The 17,293-nt window shown below is 39.1% G+C and overlaps 1 protein-coding gene across 1 annotated transcript in view; it reads left to right on the forward strand.

Moving 5' to 3' along the window:
• Positions 1 to 4,034: 4,034 nt before the first annotated feature.
• NEMF (nuclear export mediator factor) overlaps positions 4,035 to 17,293 on the forward strand; it is an 87,932-nt gene continuing 74,673 nt past the window's right edge. The window contains exons 1-6 of the mRNA XM_069091965.1: positions 4,035 to 4,443; positions 5,935 to 6,003; positions 6,134 to 6,236; positions 9,750 to 9,875; positions 11,679 to 11,827; positions 13,923 to 13,990. Coding sequence (XP_068948066.1) covers positions 4,385 to 4,443; positions 5,935 to 6,003; positions 6,134 to 6,236; positions 9,750 to 9,875; positions 11,679 to 11,827; positions 13,923 to 13,990 — 574 coding nt within the window. The 5' untranslated portion in view covers positions 4,035 to 4,384. The remainder of the gene's footprint in view (positions 4,444 to 5,934; positions 6,004 to 6,133; positions 6,237 to 9,749; positions 9,876 to 11,678; positions 11,828 to 13,922; positions 13,991 to 17,293) is intronic.

Consider the following 17,293-nt stretch of genomic DNA (forward strand, 5'->3'; position numbering starts at 1 on the left):
ATGGAACCTGAGAGGTCAGGGCTGAAAAGCACCTCCAAGGTACTGGAGATCCAGAAGGGGATAGGGAGAGGGTGAGGCTTAGATACCTTCCAGTCTTAGCTGGAGAAGAATTTGAGATTAGCAGTGTTTCCTAGTGAGGGAACCATATGTTGGATTTTAAAGTGTTGGGGTGCTCGGGACCCCAAAATACTGACATATCATGTCCGGTTGAATGAATTTGACTTAAGCTTTCTCTCTGCCAAAGAAAAGCAAAGTTTATTAAAGATTCACCCTACTGGGTAGACTCTTAAGGAGCCTGAGCACTTATAACACTTGTGTTGACAAGCAGGCCAGAGTGAATCTCAACTACATTGAATTTGAGCACCTTCATGAATGCAAGATGGATTTTATATACAGAAAGACTGTGGGAAGGATCTAGGGGTGTTCTAGTAGTCTGGGGTGACTAAAGCAGGGGTCTAAGGAGCATCTTGATGAGACTGGGATAACTAGAGGTCAGATTCCCTGGAACCAAGAGAATGGGAATTTGATGGTATCAAGGGTGGGAAGCAGGTGGAGGCAATCTTGTGGTAGCAATGTGGGGCCTGGTTAGGTTAAGGGTATCAGATTTAGGCATGAAAAAGCCAGACCAAGTGGGAAGATTCAGGAGAGTTGTAAAGCAGCTTTCCAGAGGACTGCTGTTGTGAACAGCTTCAAGGTTCTGATTACATAGTATAGTGAACTCTCTATTTATTCAACAATAAATTAAGGCAAAACATTCACAGAAATCAAAGTACAGCATTCACAATGTTATAATAATTTATCACTAAAATGGCCAAATAGTTTTCACCAAAGTGGCCACATAGTTTTAAACAAAGTACAATCATTTAGTAATTCAGTCATTTAGAAAGTCTTTAATTAATTTAATCATCCTTAAGGAGGCTTGTCTCTTTTATGGACAAAGGTCAAAGTTCTCCACCCCTAGGTCACAGTAAATCATAATCTTCTCAGTCAGCATCAGGTACCCAAGAAGAGTTCTTTTCATCTTGACTGAGGCTGGCTCTCAGCTTTCGTGGTTCCTCTTCCATGGTCCCAGCTCCTGCCCAAATCTACACAGCTGTCACCTGGGTTCAAAGGCAGGCAGTTCCCAGTTCCTTGTCCAGTTCTTCGTCCAATCCCTTGTCCAGTAAGCTCACAGTGTCCAGTCCACCTCAAGTCCTTCACAGTTCCTGTTTCTGGGAAGACAAAGCTTAACAGAGTCACAATAATTTTCATGCATATTGCCAGCACCATCATCAATTCACTATCTGCCTGTGAAATCAACAGAGACCCACAAACAAGGTCCAAGAGGTCAACCTAAATCATCAACATGGAAATCAACACAGACCCACAAAACAAGGTCTGAGAACCCAACACAGATCATCAGTACAATCCCATGACCTCCGAATCCCTCCTCCAGGACTTCTGTGAACAGACAACCAGAAAATCCTCTTTCAGGGCTTCCAGTAAGGTCTCAGGGCTTCTGTACAAAGTATCACAAAAAAAAAAAAATATCAACACAGAAAGAAGAGACAAATAGAGTGCTGAGATACCACAAGTTTTCTCCTTCTCTACCACAAGAGTTCCCTTCTCAATTCTGGTCTCTCCAGCCTGGGCCTCTTCTTATATAAGTTAGCTCCTCCCCTTCCTGTTGCATTATCAACAGAAGTTCACAAGTTGTGGGATTCACAAGTTCTGGATCTTAATACTCGATACAATCATGAACTGAAGCAAGGTGTTTACTTCTGTGTTGAAGAGTTGAAAGGAGGTGTTAACTACTTCTGTGTTAAAGAAATGAAACAAGGTGTTTACTTCTTTGCTTGCCATTATAAGAGTTCAAGGGAGTTCCCAGAGCCTAGACCATCATTGACCAGATTTAAACCTGGCTAAGAATACGTGGTGACCAATCATCCCAACAAGGTAATGGTACCTTTAGTACGGTGTCACAGACCTCAACCTCTGGCAGATAGTGTTCCCTATGTCTTTTATTAAGGAGCCAAAATATATGTTCTACAGAGAGACCATAATGCACATACGCCAGATAGTCACTAAACATTTATGAAGCACCTGCTATGTGCCAAGATAGTTCTCGAACTGAAGGAGCTTACAACCTAATTGGGGAAGACAAGGCACAAAAGGAAGATGAAGAGGATGGGAAACTAACCATCTTTTGGAGCATGAGGAAGTCCATAGGAGTGCAGAGGATGGGAAATTAGGAGGTGCCTGGATTGGGCTCCCTCCTTTAAGATTCTGGGATGAGCCCTCTACCCTCTAGTTAGAGGGAGAGTCCAGAAGGTATAATATATTGATAAAGTGACAGTTCCCTGGGTTAAGAAATCTTAAATCTTGGAGGATGAAGAGGTTTTTTAGGGCTGATGGAGATGTCCAGGGGAGTTCAGCTGGCTGTGAAATGAACGAACAGCTCCCTAGAAGATGTCTCAGCCCAGCAGATCAGTATCTTCTCTTGATCACGTTTTTTACTAAGGAAAAAAGGGAAGGTATAAAGTGGCCAGATACTGATGGTCTGCCGCTAATTATGGAATACTTCAGCTTGGGAAACATAAAGCCAAGAACCACTATAACAATGAAGCTTTCTTTGTGTGTTTTGTTTTTCCTATTTGGCATTCAAACACCCATACTTTCTATGTGTAGGCAGTGCTCTATTTCCCTAATTCCCCGAGTCTCATCAGCTCCGTCAGAGAAAGCACTGAAAGTAAACTTTCTCTGTCAGATGTAGCAATAAATGAGTGGGTTTAAACATAAATAAAAATTCTACCTTATCCCTTTTCAACTTACTAGTAACAACTGGGAGGCTAAAAGAATGCTGTTACTGATAGGAATATTTTAAGAGATTCTTTTTTTTTTTCGTTGTTCTTTATTTTTAACCTTCCTTTTGGCATAGTTTTAAGGGGCTACCCAAGTCAAGTAAGCAAGCGTTTCAGTGCTTACCACCCGCTAGGCACACTTAAGCGATGGGGATGTGGAAGGGCATAAAACAGTCCCCGCCTGGCAGAAGCTTACCGCCTAACGAGAGAGGACAACATGCAAACGATGGCACCCACAGGAGAAACTGGAGGTCACTAAGAGGGACCAAGACAGGGCTCTTGAAAAGGTGGAACCGAAGGAAGCCAGGGGTCAAGGATGAAGAGGGACAGCCGGGGAAAATGAGCGGAGCGGGTCTGGCCACGCTTTTAGCCACGGGCGGGCGCACGGGGCTTCTCCACCTTCGCCAGGCGACTGGCCCCGATTTTGTTCTACAGAGCCGCCCCAGCTTCTCCGCACCGCCCCCCTACGGAGAAGAGGCCGCGGTCTAACGGGGCCCTGGGTCCCCGCCCCTCCCCTCCCTCTCCGGGCTACGTCATGCAGGCCCGCAGCCTCGAGGTCTCGCAGCTCGGCCCGCGCCCCTGCCGGGCGTGGTGGCGCGCGCCTGTAGTCCTAGCTACTCGGGAGGCTGAGGCTGGAGGATCGCTTGAGCCCAGGAGTTCTGGGCTGCTGTGTGCTATGCCGATCGGGTGTCCGCACTAAGTTCGGCATCAATATGGTGACCCCCTGGGAACGGGGGACCACCAGGTTGCCTAAGGAGGGGTGAACCGGCCCAGGTCGGAAACGGAGCAGGTCAAAACTCCCGTGCCGATCAGTAGTGGGATCGCGCCTGTGAATAGCCACTGCACTCCAGCCTGGGCAAGATAGTGAGACACGGTCTCTTTTTTCCGCATTTTGCATTTAATGGATGCATCACGTTAGAAGTTAAAACACGTCCATCGGTTGGGGGCCAATCGTTTCCATGTATTCCTCGGGCCTGGAATAAAAGGCGAAAAAAGATTCAGTGGAGCGTTGATTCCGTCCACTAGAGGATGTTTAAAACAAAACGTCACGTGTGGCGTGGCTGGTTGAACTTTGCTCTGGTTTCTCTTCGTTAAAACGGACAACTCAACTTGCAAACAGCAAATTTCCGCCCTAAAGCGGTGCTCTGTACCGCCCCCTGCTGGACACCGAGTAAAATTATCAGGAAACGTACGGCAAAGCATTTTTGTGCCAGCAGGGGTCGCTAAGACTTCAGTTCGGAAAGTATGCGTAAAGGATGAAAACTAAAGAAAGGCGGCAGCAGCGGCTGCTCTCGCGTGATATGCAGTCAGGCGATTCGTCCAGAGGGTAGACTAGCGGACCGGAGACTCTTTGTTTCTAACTTAAGGACCTAGAAGTAGACAGTGCAGCTTGAGTTGGAAGCGCGTTTCAATGAATTTTGGGTCCGCCGGTCTGCCGTCAGTTCGCTTACTGCGCCTGCGTGCGGGCTGAGCGGCTTGGCGTCGGTAGGGGCTGGCCGACGTGGGGAGCCGGGCAGGAAGGTGGGCAGCTGGGATCCCGCACCATGAAGACTCGGTTCAGCTCCGTCGACATCTGCGCCATCGTCTCCGAGTTCAATGCCAGGTAGGGTGGGGCGCCCAGAAAGACCTGACAGTTTCGGGCGCAGCGCGGCCGCTGGGCCGGCCCGGAGTGGGCCCTTTCCGCCTTGGAACTTATCAGTGCCAATCCCCTGCCGACCGCGACTCCTTTTTACGACTGCCTCGCGTGCACCGAGATTCTGTAAAAGCTCATTTTAATCTTTAAAACATGCGAGCCGAGCCCCAGCGAGGATGCAGAGGTGGGCTTGAAGTCTGGGAGAGCCATTTACCTGTGGCCATATGGCCACGTTAGCCTCCCACTGATACCAGCGCTTAGAGACGGTTAAACTTAACTCCAGGGGTGAACGCTCAATCTCCCAACCTTACCCACGACTCCATGTGTCAGCGCGCGATGAAGTCACAGATTCTAACTAAAAAGAGAAAAATGAGAGTTATTAGCATTCTCACTGCATTACACTAGTTATTAGTACAGTCTAACGTCAGAATTTGGGGGGCAGGGACTCTCCTGTGACACTTTATTCACATTGATGGGGGGTAGGAAAGGATCTGCGGTGTCAGAGGAGTTGGAATTAGGATTGCCCCTTGTCACGGAGTCCTTTTCTGTCCCTTTTAGCTAGTCTTCTATCTCACATCTCTATCCTCAAGCCATTGTGAATAAAGTATCGCGTGGTAGCAAAAAAAATCTTATTTTAGACCGCGTTAGGAGAGACATAGCGTTCAAAATGAAAATGAAGGGTATGGTTCTAGGGAAAACATTGATTTAGCTTGATTGAGTCTACAGGATAGCAACCATAATGGAATGAACTGGAAACCGTACCAGATGTGGATTGGTTGAAGAAGCTGGCCATGTTTCGTTTGTGTGTGCCAGAGGGGAGCGGGATATATCATTTCTTCATATATTTGAAGGGCTTTCATTTGGAAAAGAAGCTGGAGGATAGATACATTAGGGATTAGCAGATTTCATTTTAGTGGAAGGAAGTATTTCAGTTAGAGCAGTCCAGAAGTGGAGTGGACAGCTTCACGCAGTCAAGCTGGATGCAAACTTGTCAAAGATGTAAAAGGGACTCTTTTTCTGCTGTAGATTGGACTAGATGACCTGAGAGCTCTTCTAAATGTGATTTATTTCTTTCTCAAGTTCTGTGTTTCTTTCCTGGTTCTGTGCATACCTACCTCAGTGAGTTTATGAGTTATTTAACCTGTCTAGCTGTTTCCTCATCTATGGAATTAAGAGATTGGGTTAGGGGGCGGCTAGGTGGCGCAGTGAATAAAGCCCTGGCCTTTGGTTCCAGCCTCAGACACTTAACACCCACACACAAAAAAAACTAGCCGTGTGGTGGGCAAGTTACGGTACTTAACCCCAATTGCCCTCCAAAAGGCAAAAAAAAAAAAAAAGAGGAAAAAGAGATTGGATTAGATCTGTAAATTTGTGTATATTGTTGATGCACCCCTGTATTCTACCATTGTTTTTCTCAGTTCTGCAAATGTAATTTGTTACATATTTTCTTTTGCCTTACAGCTTGTTAGGAATGAGAGTACACAATATTTATGATGTGGATAATAAGACATACCTTATACGCCTTCAAAAGTAAGAGTATTTTATATTTTTATTTATCTGATTATTTAAATTTAAATTAATTTTAACCTTAATTTTTTTTCACAATTGTTTCTTTGGCAAATAGTATTTTTTAGGCATATTTTTTCTTTTTTTTCCACAGACCAGACTTCAAAGTTACACTTTTACTTGAATCTGGTATACGAATTCACACGACAGAGTTTGAATGGCCAAAGAATATGATGCCATCTAGCTTTGCAATGAAGGTAACTTTCACTTGGACAGGAGAAGCTAAATTTTAAAATTGCAGTTTACTCATTTAGAGTTAATTCATTTTCTACCTGTTTGGTTTTCTTTTTTTTTTTTTTAGTGTTACTAAAATAAAGACATGCTGTGCAAATTCACTTAATTTTTCTTAACCTCATTTATTTCATCTTCTGAATGCAGAGGTAGAATTTGATTCCTGGTAGATTTCTAGGATGTATTATTAATAATTATTATTATCATTATTAATTATATTATAATTAATTATTCAATTAAATAATTTTTAATGAAATTCATATATTTAATATATTAAATTAAATATTATTAATAATTATAAATAATTATCGAAAATCTAGAATAGGAGGTGGTAATCACAAAGGGACAGCATGGCTTTATTAAGAACAAATATGGTCAGACTATCTTCATTTCCTTTTTTGATGGGTTTACTAAATAGTATATGAAGGGAATTCAATCCAATAAATTTATGTTAAGCGCTTGCTGTATTACAAAGGCAACGTACTAATAGGTGATATAAAGATGAAAGTTAATACTATGCCCTGTTATATTCTACTAAGGAGATAGAACTTATACACAAATAAGTATGTTTCTAGGGTATTTTAGTAGGGAGAATGCTCACATTGAGGGAGTCAGGGAAGGAACATTTACCACCTAAGTTAAACCTTGAAGGAAGAAAAGGATTCTGAAAAGTATAGTTTGAGAAGGCATTTTAGGCACGAGGAGTAGTTTGTGTAACTCCACGGAGGTGGGAGATGGAGGACTGAATGTGGAGAACAGTTAGTCCTGTTTGACTAGAGTTTAGTGTTCATAAAGGAAAGTAGCGTGAAATGAGCATGGAAAGGTAGGTGGTACCTGGGTTGTGAAAGGCCTTCAACATTAGACTGAAGAGTTTGCATTTTATCCTATAGGCAGTGAAGAATAATGACCCCAAGTGGCTTTATGAGTCGAGAAAAAGGGATGGTTTTGTGAGATCCTGTGAAATTGATGAGATTTTATAGTAGGGGGATGACAGGGAGAGAAGACTTCCCAACCACAAGCTCCAAACCATGTTGCTTCTATTTACTCCTTCATTCCTACTTCCTACCTATTGGAAATTTGGGCTTCTCTTTCCCAGGGACCACCATGGGGTGATAAGTTATCTTGCCTGGAATTAGTCTCTGTCTTATTTCTAGCCACTAGTTCTAATCTAAGCCCCACCCCTCCTTTGTGCTGAAGCCAACTTTAAAAGACTTGGGAGAGCCCATTGTTAAATTTTCAGCGTAAGCATTTGCACCTCTGAAATCTCTACAAATTAATTTATTATTGTGTTAATTGTGGAGACTTGAGAAAATATTAGTGAATGTAGATCAAACTTATAAGTGTTTGTAGTTTGAAGAAATTGGAAATTTGGAGGACTAGTGGGGTTTTATAAGGAGGATAATGAAAATTTCATTTTGGAGGTAGTACATTTGAGTTGACTATGGACCATCCAGGAAGAGCTATCCAGAGAGCAATACATGAGAGTTTGGGACTAGGCATGTCGATTTGGGAGTTTTCTGCATATATATAGTCACTGAATTCAGTAGAGAGGAGAGACCAGAATAGCACTATTAAAGGCTAAATGCTAAGAGCTGAATCTGATAATATGAAATTTATTAGAAATAAATATGAATTTTCATACTTGAGGTTCAGAAATCAGCTTTAGAATTTGAAGTTGAGACATGTCTGGACATCAGTTCATATGAAAAATATCTGAGAATTTTAATGGACTGCAAGCTCAATGTGAGTTGACAGTTTGATATGGAAGCCAAGAAAGCTAATGCAGTATTTGGCTATATTTAGAGATTCATAGTGTCCAGGACTAATAAGATATGATTCCCACTGTACTTTGCTATGATTAGACTGTAATCTGGAATATTATGGTCAGTTATAGGCACTATGTTATAGGAAGGACATTGATAAACTGAAGAGCCTACAGAAGGGGGCAGCTAGAACATCAAAGGGTCTTGAGGTCATGCAATGTGATGATCGTTTGGAGGAACTGAATTAATAAATGAATGAAAAAGTTAAGTGGTTACTATGTGCTAGACACTGTACTAAGTGTTAGGAATTCACATTTTTAATTCCCTCAAATAAGGAAAAGCAACTGCTTATGGGGGAGTAGTGACTGGGGAAGAGTGTTTTGTTCTAAAAAGTCTTAGGGATGATGAATCGAAACATAGGGCGTTCTATTATAGACATACCTTTTCCAGAAGCAGTGGTGGTATTGACTTGATAGCTGTTGGCAGGGCAAGAGATGGAATGTCAGGAGGTACATATGACTGGGAGATGACAAGGATGAAGCATTGTCAGTGGCCTGGACCTGACTAGTTGAAGATGTTTAGTCGTAAGAAGAACCACAGGGGAACATAACCATTTACAAGTATTTGAACAACTGTAACTTGGAAGAGCGGATAGACTTCTAGTTTTCCCCAAAATACAGAATCAGAATCGGTGAGTTATAATTCAGGTTTTCTCACTTAAAAGTTATCCAAACATAGAGTGGTCTACCATAGGAAGTAGTCTCCCCAGAGGTCTTCAAAGGTTTGAGGACTATTTGTCAGGCATGTCGTGGAAGGGATTCTTCTTCAAGGTGGGCTTCAGTTGTCTAGTCATGCTGATTCTACTTCCATAACATTTCTCCTTAACATCTGTCACCTTTTCCCTTTTAACATGGCCTATTGAAAAAGCTTCTTGATTGATTTCTGTTTCAAGTTTCTTCCCCTCTGTAGGTCATTCTTGATGTAGCTGCCAAAATAATCTTTCTTTAACACCCTTAGGTCTAACTGCTATTTACTTGTTCAAGAAACTTTAGTGATTCCCTGTTGCCTTTTGGACAGGATATTTCTTCAGCCTAGCTTTTAAAACCTTCCATAATCTGACTCTTGCCTGCCTTTTTTTGCCATTATTTCACATTATTCTATTTTTTTCTAGCCAAACTGGACCAACTCAGTTTCCATCTCCTGTCCCTTTGCCTTTGTTCAAGTTGTCTCTTATACTTGTAATGTGCTACCTTTGGTCCTTAGGATCCTTAGCTTCTTTAAAAGTTTAGCTCAGTTGCCAAGCTTTAGGTAAGTCTTTCCTGATTCCCACTCCTATCCCCTACCCAATCTTTAGTGCTCTCTCCTCACATTACTTTGTAATTGTAAATCATTTACTCCCTACCCTTTACCTCCAATAGACTTGGGGATAGGGATGGCTTAGTTTTTGATCAAATAATATACTGTTGTATATCTATTTCTATATCTCTATATATATCAAAAAATTTTTAGGACGTACAATACTGTATAAAAATGAGCTTTTATGATTATTTTTATTATGTCTTTGTATCTCCAGTATTTTGCACATGGTAGGTGCTACATTAGTATTTATTGAATTCAGTTTTAAAGAATGAATATAAGTATATTAATCAAATTCTGATCCAGTAATAAATGATTTAGAAGTTCAGTTTTACTGACTTTTTGCTTCTTTCTGGATAGTGCCGAAAGCATTTGAAAAGTCGAAGATTAGTCAGTGTAAAACAGCTTGGTGTCGATCGGATTGTAGATTTTCAATTTGGAAGTGATGAAGCTGCCTATCATTTAATCATTGAACTTTATGATAAGGTGAGTTGAAAACTCATTTTAATTTCATCCTTTATGTATTTCTATTTTGTGTTTTATAATACACATATTTGTTAGTATAGTAGTATGTAAACAGATAAGTAAATATACAGATCTTAAAAATTCATGCTCAGAAATTTTTACATATGATTTAAACAAAATTTGGAGATCACAGGTCTACAAAAGATGTGAAACAAAGGACAAGACCTGAGATATGAGGAAAATTAAAGTCAGGGCTCTTCCTCTTTAAGAGAGTTGTAACATAATAAACAAAAGGGAAAAGTTATAAAATTATATGCCTAGATATGACCATTCTTAGCTTTACTTTTTTTACTTGTTTCACATTTCAGCCATCTCTTAGGGGGAGTTAGACCTATCCAAAATTTTGCACCCTTCCATTTGTGGATTTCATGGTTTGTACTATATTTACTTTCTGTCAAGGCACCATGGGTCTAATAGCAGTGACAAAATGATATGATAGTTTTGATTCATGTTTGAGTTTTATAAAGAATTTAATTATGAATCACAAAGGACACATGGAAGAATATGGTGTCAATCACAAAATCTTAAAGTTTGATTGCAAATAAGAAATATACTTTTTAACAAAATAAGAACAAAAACATATTTGATCTGTGTCCCTTTCTAAATCTATTTTTGTCTGTATGAAGCTCCATTTTTGTTCATTTAGACTAGGGTTATGATTTTGTCATAAGAAAACTTCATCTGCCAATACAAATAGGCTGCTGGCCTGCAACTTGAGTCTATAATTGCTGCTACCTGGACTGAGAGGTTAAATGATTTTTTCAGGATCATATAGTCAGCATGGATCAGAGGTGGGGTTTGAACCCATACTCTTGAGGCTACCTTCTTAAATATGATGCCAAGGTTTCCCAGTATTTTTTGTTTTTAAAACCTCTTTGTGGGGCGGCTAGGTGGCGCAGTGAATAGAGCACTGTCCCTGGATTCAGGAGGACCTGAGTTCAAATTTGACCTCAGACACTTAACACTAGCTGTGTGACCATGGGCAAGTCACTGAATCCCAATTGCCCTGCATTCCTCCCTCCAAAAAGCAAAAAAAAAAAAATCTAAAAATAAACACAAAAAAAACCCTCTTTAAACAAAAACCTCTTATACTTCTACATGTGTATTATTTGACAGTTACTGCTTCCAGTAAATGAAGGCACAGCAGGTAATAGATATTTTTATAGTGTTGACTTTATGTTGTGATTTCCAGTATTGCATTACATGTTAAAATTTTTTTAATTAAAAATTATGTGGACCTGTAGTGCTGCATAGACAGCCTTTAAATCAGCTTTAGTGCCATTGCTGCTGAAAGTTAAGTGGTATATGACTAACATCACAGGAATTACCTTGCAATTAAAATTACAAATGTATGGTTCCTAATGTTTCTTCAAATATATATATACGTATTCTAAAAACTTTTTTATATATAAATACATATATATTTATTTATATATATATATATAAAACTTTTTTATATATATATATGTATTCTAAAAACTAATCAGTGTAAAGAACTGCCATCTAGGACACACCATGTGCAGATTGGTTTCATAAATTATATTGCTTCCAGTGGGTTTCAAACTAAAGCTCTTTAAAGTTTCTGCAAATCAGTTTATTAAGGGATGATAAAGAAATAAGCTAGGGAAGGTATTTGGATTTTCTGTTTTTAAACTTCATTTCACTGTGTGTTGATTGAAGCTCTTTGAAGATTCCTTTCTTTCGTCCTTGATGCAATATTGAGGAAAACATTAAGCTACAAATTGTTTTTTAAATTTTTTTCAGGGGAACATTGTTCTTACCAACTATGAATACCTAATTTTAAATATCTTGAGGTTTCGAAGTGATGAAGCAGATGATGTAAAGTTTGCCGTTCGAGAAAAGTATCCAGTTGATCATGTTAGGGTAATGGAACCATTACTTTCATTGGAAAGGTAATTAATGCTTTATTTATAATAAACATTATATTTTGCTAGGGAAATAAAATTAAACTTGTCAGTATTATGATTTGAAATGTTTGGGTCTATTTTCACTTAGATAAATTAGATCTAATAACATTGTCTAAAATGATAATTAAGTTTAGTATGTCTTTCAAGTTACATGCAAATGTGGCCATTTCAAGTAAACCCCATTTGGGGATGCAGACTAGTAACATTGAGCCACATTTTTTTATTACTTAATGATTATGTAGTAGTTTCCTTTCAAAATGAGGGGAAGTTGGATTTTTTTGGTTGTTTTGTAGAAAGATCTTGAAATTACAGCATGGACCACTGAGACTGAAGAAAGATGAGGTTTATATAAAATATTCACAGCTTCTAGAGAGCAATTAGTCAGTATGCATAAACTCTAGAAAAAGAAGACAAATGATTAGATATTGGTTCTTGAACTTTTTGTATTGACAGACTCCTTTATTTTAAGGAAACTTTGGTAAAATGTTTACAGTAAAATCTTTCAAAAAAATTTAAATGTCTTCTAATGATAAATAACAAAAAGCTGATTTTAAAATATTATATTTGTTGATCAGTTTTATTCTGACAGTATCATAATCATTTTATGTGCAGTAAGTTTTAAAATTGGGAATAGATGATTGGATGTGATAGTTCACCTTATAAGATATTTCACAATAGTTCATATTACCCTTTGTTTATATAAGCCACTGTGTTGGAAGATTGTCATAATTTTTCATATTTTGTCTTTAAAAACTAGAATTTTGTTTTAAAACTTCCAGTGTTTCATTTGAAAATACCTTTGTGATTTTTACCTGAACCATGGTAAAATATTGTTACATAATACACATTATATATTAGAATCACTGGAAGTAAACCTGCATTTGAAATATTTAGGGTTATATTGATATTTGTTCTATATTTGGGATTTGGTATTGAATCTAAGTTTGTGGATGTTTGTTTTATCCTCAGAACCAAAGTAATAAAGACATCCTTTCTTGTCTCTAAATTTCTTCATTTTCCCTAATTACTCATGACAGATATTTACATAAAAATTTAGCAGTTAAAAAGCAACCTGAAGAATATAAAGAAACACAAAATATTTTATGCATATTCAGCCAAAGTTACTCAATTTTATTTTCAGTTCTAAATTCTTTCCTTCACTGAACCCCTTCCCCACCCATTGAGAAGACAAGAAATACAATGTCCATTACACATGTGAAGCCATACAAAACATATGGCATTAACCATGTTCACTACCACCACCAAAAAAAAGTAAAAAGAAAGAGAAAAAATATGCTTCAATCTGCACTTAATACATCAGTTTTCTATTTGGAGGTGGAGAGCATTTTATAACATGAGCCCTTTGGAATTGTAATCAGTCATCATATTGATCTGAATCTCTGAATCTTTCAATGGTCATTATCTTTGTAATATTGTTTTTACTGTGTAGATGGTTCTCCTGATTCTGCTCACTTCACTTGGTATCAGTTCATATAATCTTCCTATGTTTTTGAATGAAACAATTCCTTTCCTCAGTTATAACAGCATAATTTTTACAGTCCTACATTAATAGCTTGTTCAGGTATTCTCCATTTGATAGTTCAGCAAAAATTAAAAGTCAGCTCACTATGCTGCAGACATTATTGGGTTTTAATCAATAATAATTTCTTATTAGTCAAGGATAAAATATTTCCAGTGATCAGTTTTAACTGTTCTCTACATTAGCTGAATGCATACATTATGTGTGATCAACAAAGAAAATGAAATGGAGAGCAAAGTGATTCTGTGAGTCTGCCATCATAATTTTTGTTTTGTAGAACCCTGAGGTTGTATAGAGTAGAATTTGAGAAACGATAGACTAAAACATTTTTATAATTGAATTTTAGCTAGAAAAAGCTGCTTTCCAGAATAATGAACTGCTTTGAGTGTCTGATTAGGCAAATACATATATACATACACTCAGTGGTGTGAAGACATCACAGGGAACCATATGGATTATTTTATTTCTTCTCTGAAAGTAATTTTTTCCCAGATAATTAGCTCTAGGCAAATTAAAGAGGTAATTCTTATTTTTTCATAGATTAACTGAAATAATATACAGTGCACCCAAAGGAGAACAATTAAAGAGGATTCTTAACCCATATCTCCGTGAGTAATGCTGTGTATTACAATATACTATTTGTAAGATAAGCAATTTAGAATAATTTCTTAAAGAAAAACCAGTCTTTGATTTGTTATTTGTTGGGAAAATGTAAACTAGCATGCTTGAGAACATTTAGTTCGGAAAACATTTATTGAAATAAGAATGAAAGTGAATCTGTGCTGGAGGTAAGACCATCTGTAGAACACTAAAGGATTATATTAAAAGGTATCTTAGAGAGGGGAAGGAAAAAACCCACAAATAATATATAAAAAGGTCAGTAAGAGGAAATCATCTACTACATCTGGGGCCATTACCAGTCATCTTGACTTCTGTCTCTTCACAACTTTGCATAACTCTGTGTCACTTAAATCCAAATCATGAGCAAGTTAAGACATCACCTGTGATATCATTGTTTGGTTCTCTTTGAAAATGAGGGGCAGCTAGGTGGCACAGTGAAGAGAGGACCGGCCCTGGAGTCAGGAGGTCCTGAGTTCAAATCTGGCCTCACACACTTGACACACTGTGTGACCTGGGCAAGTCACTTAATCCCAATTGCCTTGCCCCCCCAATCTTGTTTTTGTTCAGTTATTTTTCAGTTATGTCTAACTCTTTGTGATCCTATTGGGGTTTTCTTGGCAAAGATACCAGAGTGTTTTGCTGTTTCCTTCTCCAACTCATTTTACAGATGAGGAACTGGGTCACATGACTTGCCCAGGGTCTCACAGCTAGTAAGTGTCTGACGTCATATTTAAACTCAGGAAGGTGTCTTCCTAATTACAGGCTTGGCACTCTTCCTTGTCCACTGTGCCACCCAGCTACTATCAAAAAAATCTACACAGGTATAAAGAGATATCCTTCATAAATATATGAGGAGGGGTGGCTAGGTGGCACAGTGAATAGAGCACTGGCCTTGGAGTTAGAAGGACCTGAGTTCAAATCCTGCCTCAGACACTTAACACACTTACTAGCCATGTGACCTTGGGCAGGTCACTTAATCCCAATTGCCCTCCAAAAAGCCAAAATATATGTGTGTGTGTATGTATGAGAAGGAAACACGCAAGCTTTCATAGATGATTTTTAGCATCTTTATAGTTACACCATTTATTAAAACAAGCAGAGAATACTAGCACAATCAACCAAGAAGCATTTATTAAGCACCTACTATATGCCAGGCACTGTGCTAGATGCTGGCAACACAGAGACAAATATTAAACATTTTCTACCCTCAAGGAGTTTGTGTGCTATCAAGGGAACAAAAGCAACTAAATACAAGCTGTATGTAAAATAAATGCATGGTGATTTGAGACGAGGCTTACACTTGAGGTAAACTTTGTATCATAAAAAGAATTTGGTAGGATGCCTTCACCTATTTTCCCAACTAGTATATACATATATAGTTGGAATTAATTGTTCTTTAAATGTTTGATAGAATACACTTGTAAATTCATCTGGCTCTGGAGATTTTTTCTTAGGGAGTTCATTGATGACTTGTTCAATTTTTTTATTTGAAATGGGATTAAGTATTTTATTTCCTCTTCTGTTAACCTGAACAATTTATATTTTTGCAAATATTCATCCATTTCACTAAGATTGTCAAATTTATTGGCATACAGTTGATGTTTACCTTTTTTCTGACTTTTTAAGTTGACCTCTGCTTCTGGGGCACAGGGGCACTCTCCCAGGCTTCTTGTGTTGGGGACAAGGGACCTGGTTACTGGTTTTGTATACTGGGGCCTCAGGTGCTGGCAGCTGGAGGCTGGTAGCTTATCTGGTGCTGAGCTGGAGTTGGTGGTGGTGGCAAATGTGTGCCTGGTGTTGGCGCTTGCCTGCTCTACCACTCTGGGGCTCAGGATCTCCTGCTGGTTTTCTGAGGTGGGGCTTTCTGTTGGCTTGCTGGGCTGCCTCTCCAACTGTACTAGTCTTCAGCCACAGCAAGAGGGACCTTTCCCTTAATCTCCTTAGCCTCCAAAGCTAAAAGACTGCTGCACCTCATCTGGCTCCACTATTTCAGGATTTTTCTTGGGTTAGTATTCTCTGGACTGCTTACTCCACCATCTTGGCTCCCCAGAGTTGATTGAGGTGAACTTTGAAGGAAGTGATAGATTCTAAAAACAGGTAAGGAGTGGAGAGAATTCAAGACATGGGAAACAGCCTGTGCAAAGGGAAGGTGATGGGACATGGAATGTCATGTGTTAGGGATAGCAAGAAAGCCAGTGTGGCTAAGATATATAGTGCCAGAAGGGAAGTAGTTGTGTCATAAGTCTGGAAAGGTATCAGTTAATCAACAAATATTTAGTAAATGCTTACTATTTGCCAGGAATTATGCTCAGCACTGAGGATACAAAAAGAGAGCAAAGCAATCCCTGCCTTTATGTAGCTTACATTCTAATTGGGGTGAACAATAAAATAGATAGAGCATAAATAAATAACTCATACATAAATAAATACTCATAGATACATACAGTGTGAATGGAAAGTAACCTCAGAAGGGAAAGCACTGGTGCATCTAGAGGAGGGAAGACAGGGAAAAGACTCTTTGCAAAAGGTGGTATTTGATCTGCATCTTCAAGGAATTCAGGGAAACTCAGAGGTGGCAGTGAGGAAGAAGAGCTTTGAGTGCAAGACACAGAGATGAGAGATGGAGCATTGTATGAGAAGAATAGTCAATAGAGCAGTGCGGCTAGATCTTAGAAATCATGGAGAGAAGGCATGTGTAAGAAGACTGAAAAGATAGGAAGGAACCGAGCGCTAAAGAGTTTCATATGCCAAACCAAGATGTTCATATTCGATTCTGAATGTGTGTGGGGGGGTCCTGTTGGAGTTTTCTGACTATAAAGATGTTGAAAAGCATCTGTGATCACCAACATAGCTCTGAAATGTATGATTGGAGCAGGAGGTGGGTCAGTCCTGGTAAGACAGCAAGCAATAAAAGATGGCCAGCTTGGTTGCTATAATGGTACTGAAAAAGTGTAGGGACCCAGTTGAAGCTCATAGGCATGCTCTCCATAGAGGATCCATGGGAAAACACGAACAGGAATTACACAGGATGTGAAGACATGAATGAGTTATGAGCGTCATCAACAAGATGATAGATCCCTCGAAGTTTATATAGTATTTTTTTTTTTTAATTAAGCAATTGGGGTTAAGTAACTTGCTCAAGGTTACCCGGCCAGTTATTTCTGGGTGTGGTGCTGAGTGTCTGAGCCCGGGATTCGATCTCCAGGTTGTCCCAACACTGGAATCGGTGCTCTTACTCGCTGAGCCACCTGGCCGCCCCTAAGCAATTGGGGTTAAGTAACTTGCTCAAG

Source organism: Petaurus breviceps, unplaced genomic scaffold, assembly GCF_028583685.1.
Source record: "Petaurus breviceps papuanus isolate PSGF00001 unplaced genomic scaffold, PetGlider_PUasm1.0 189, whole genome shotgun sequence".
Taxonomy (NCBI): domain Eukaryota; kingdom Metazoa; phylum Chordata; class Mammalia; order Diprotodontia; family Petauridae; genus Petaurus; species Petaurus breviceps.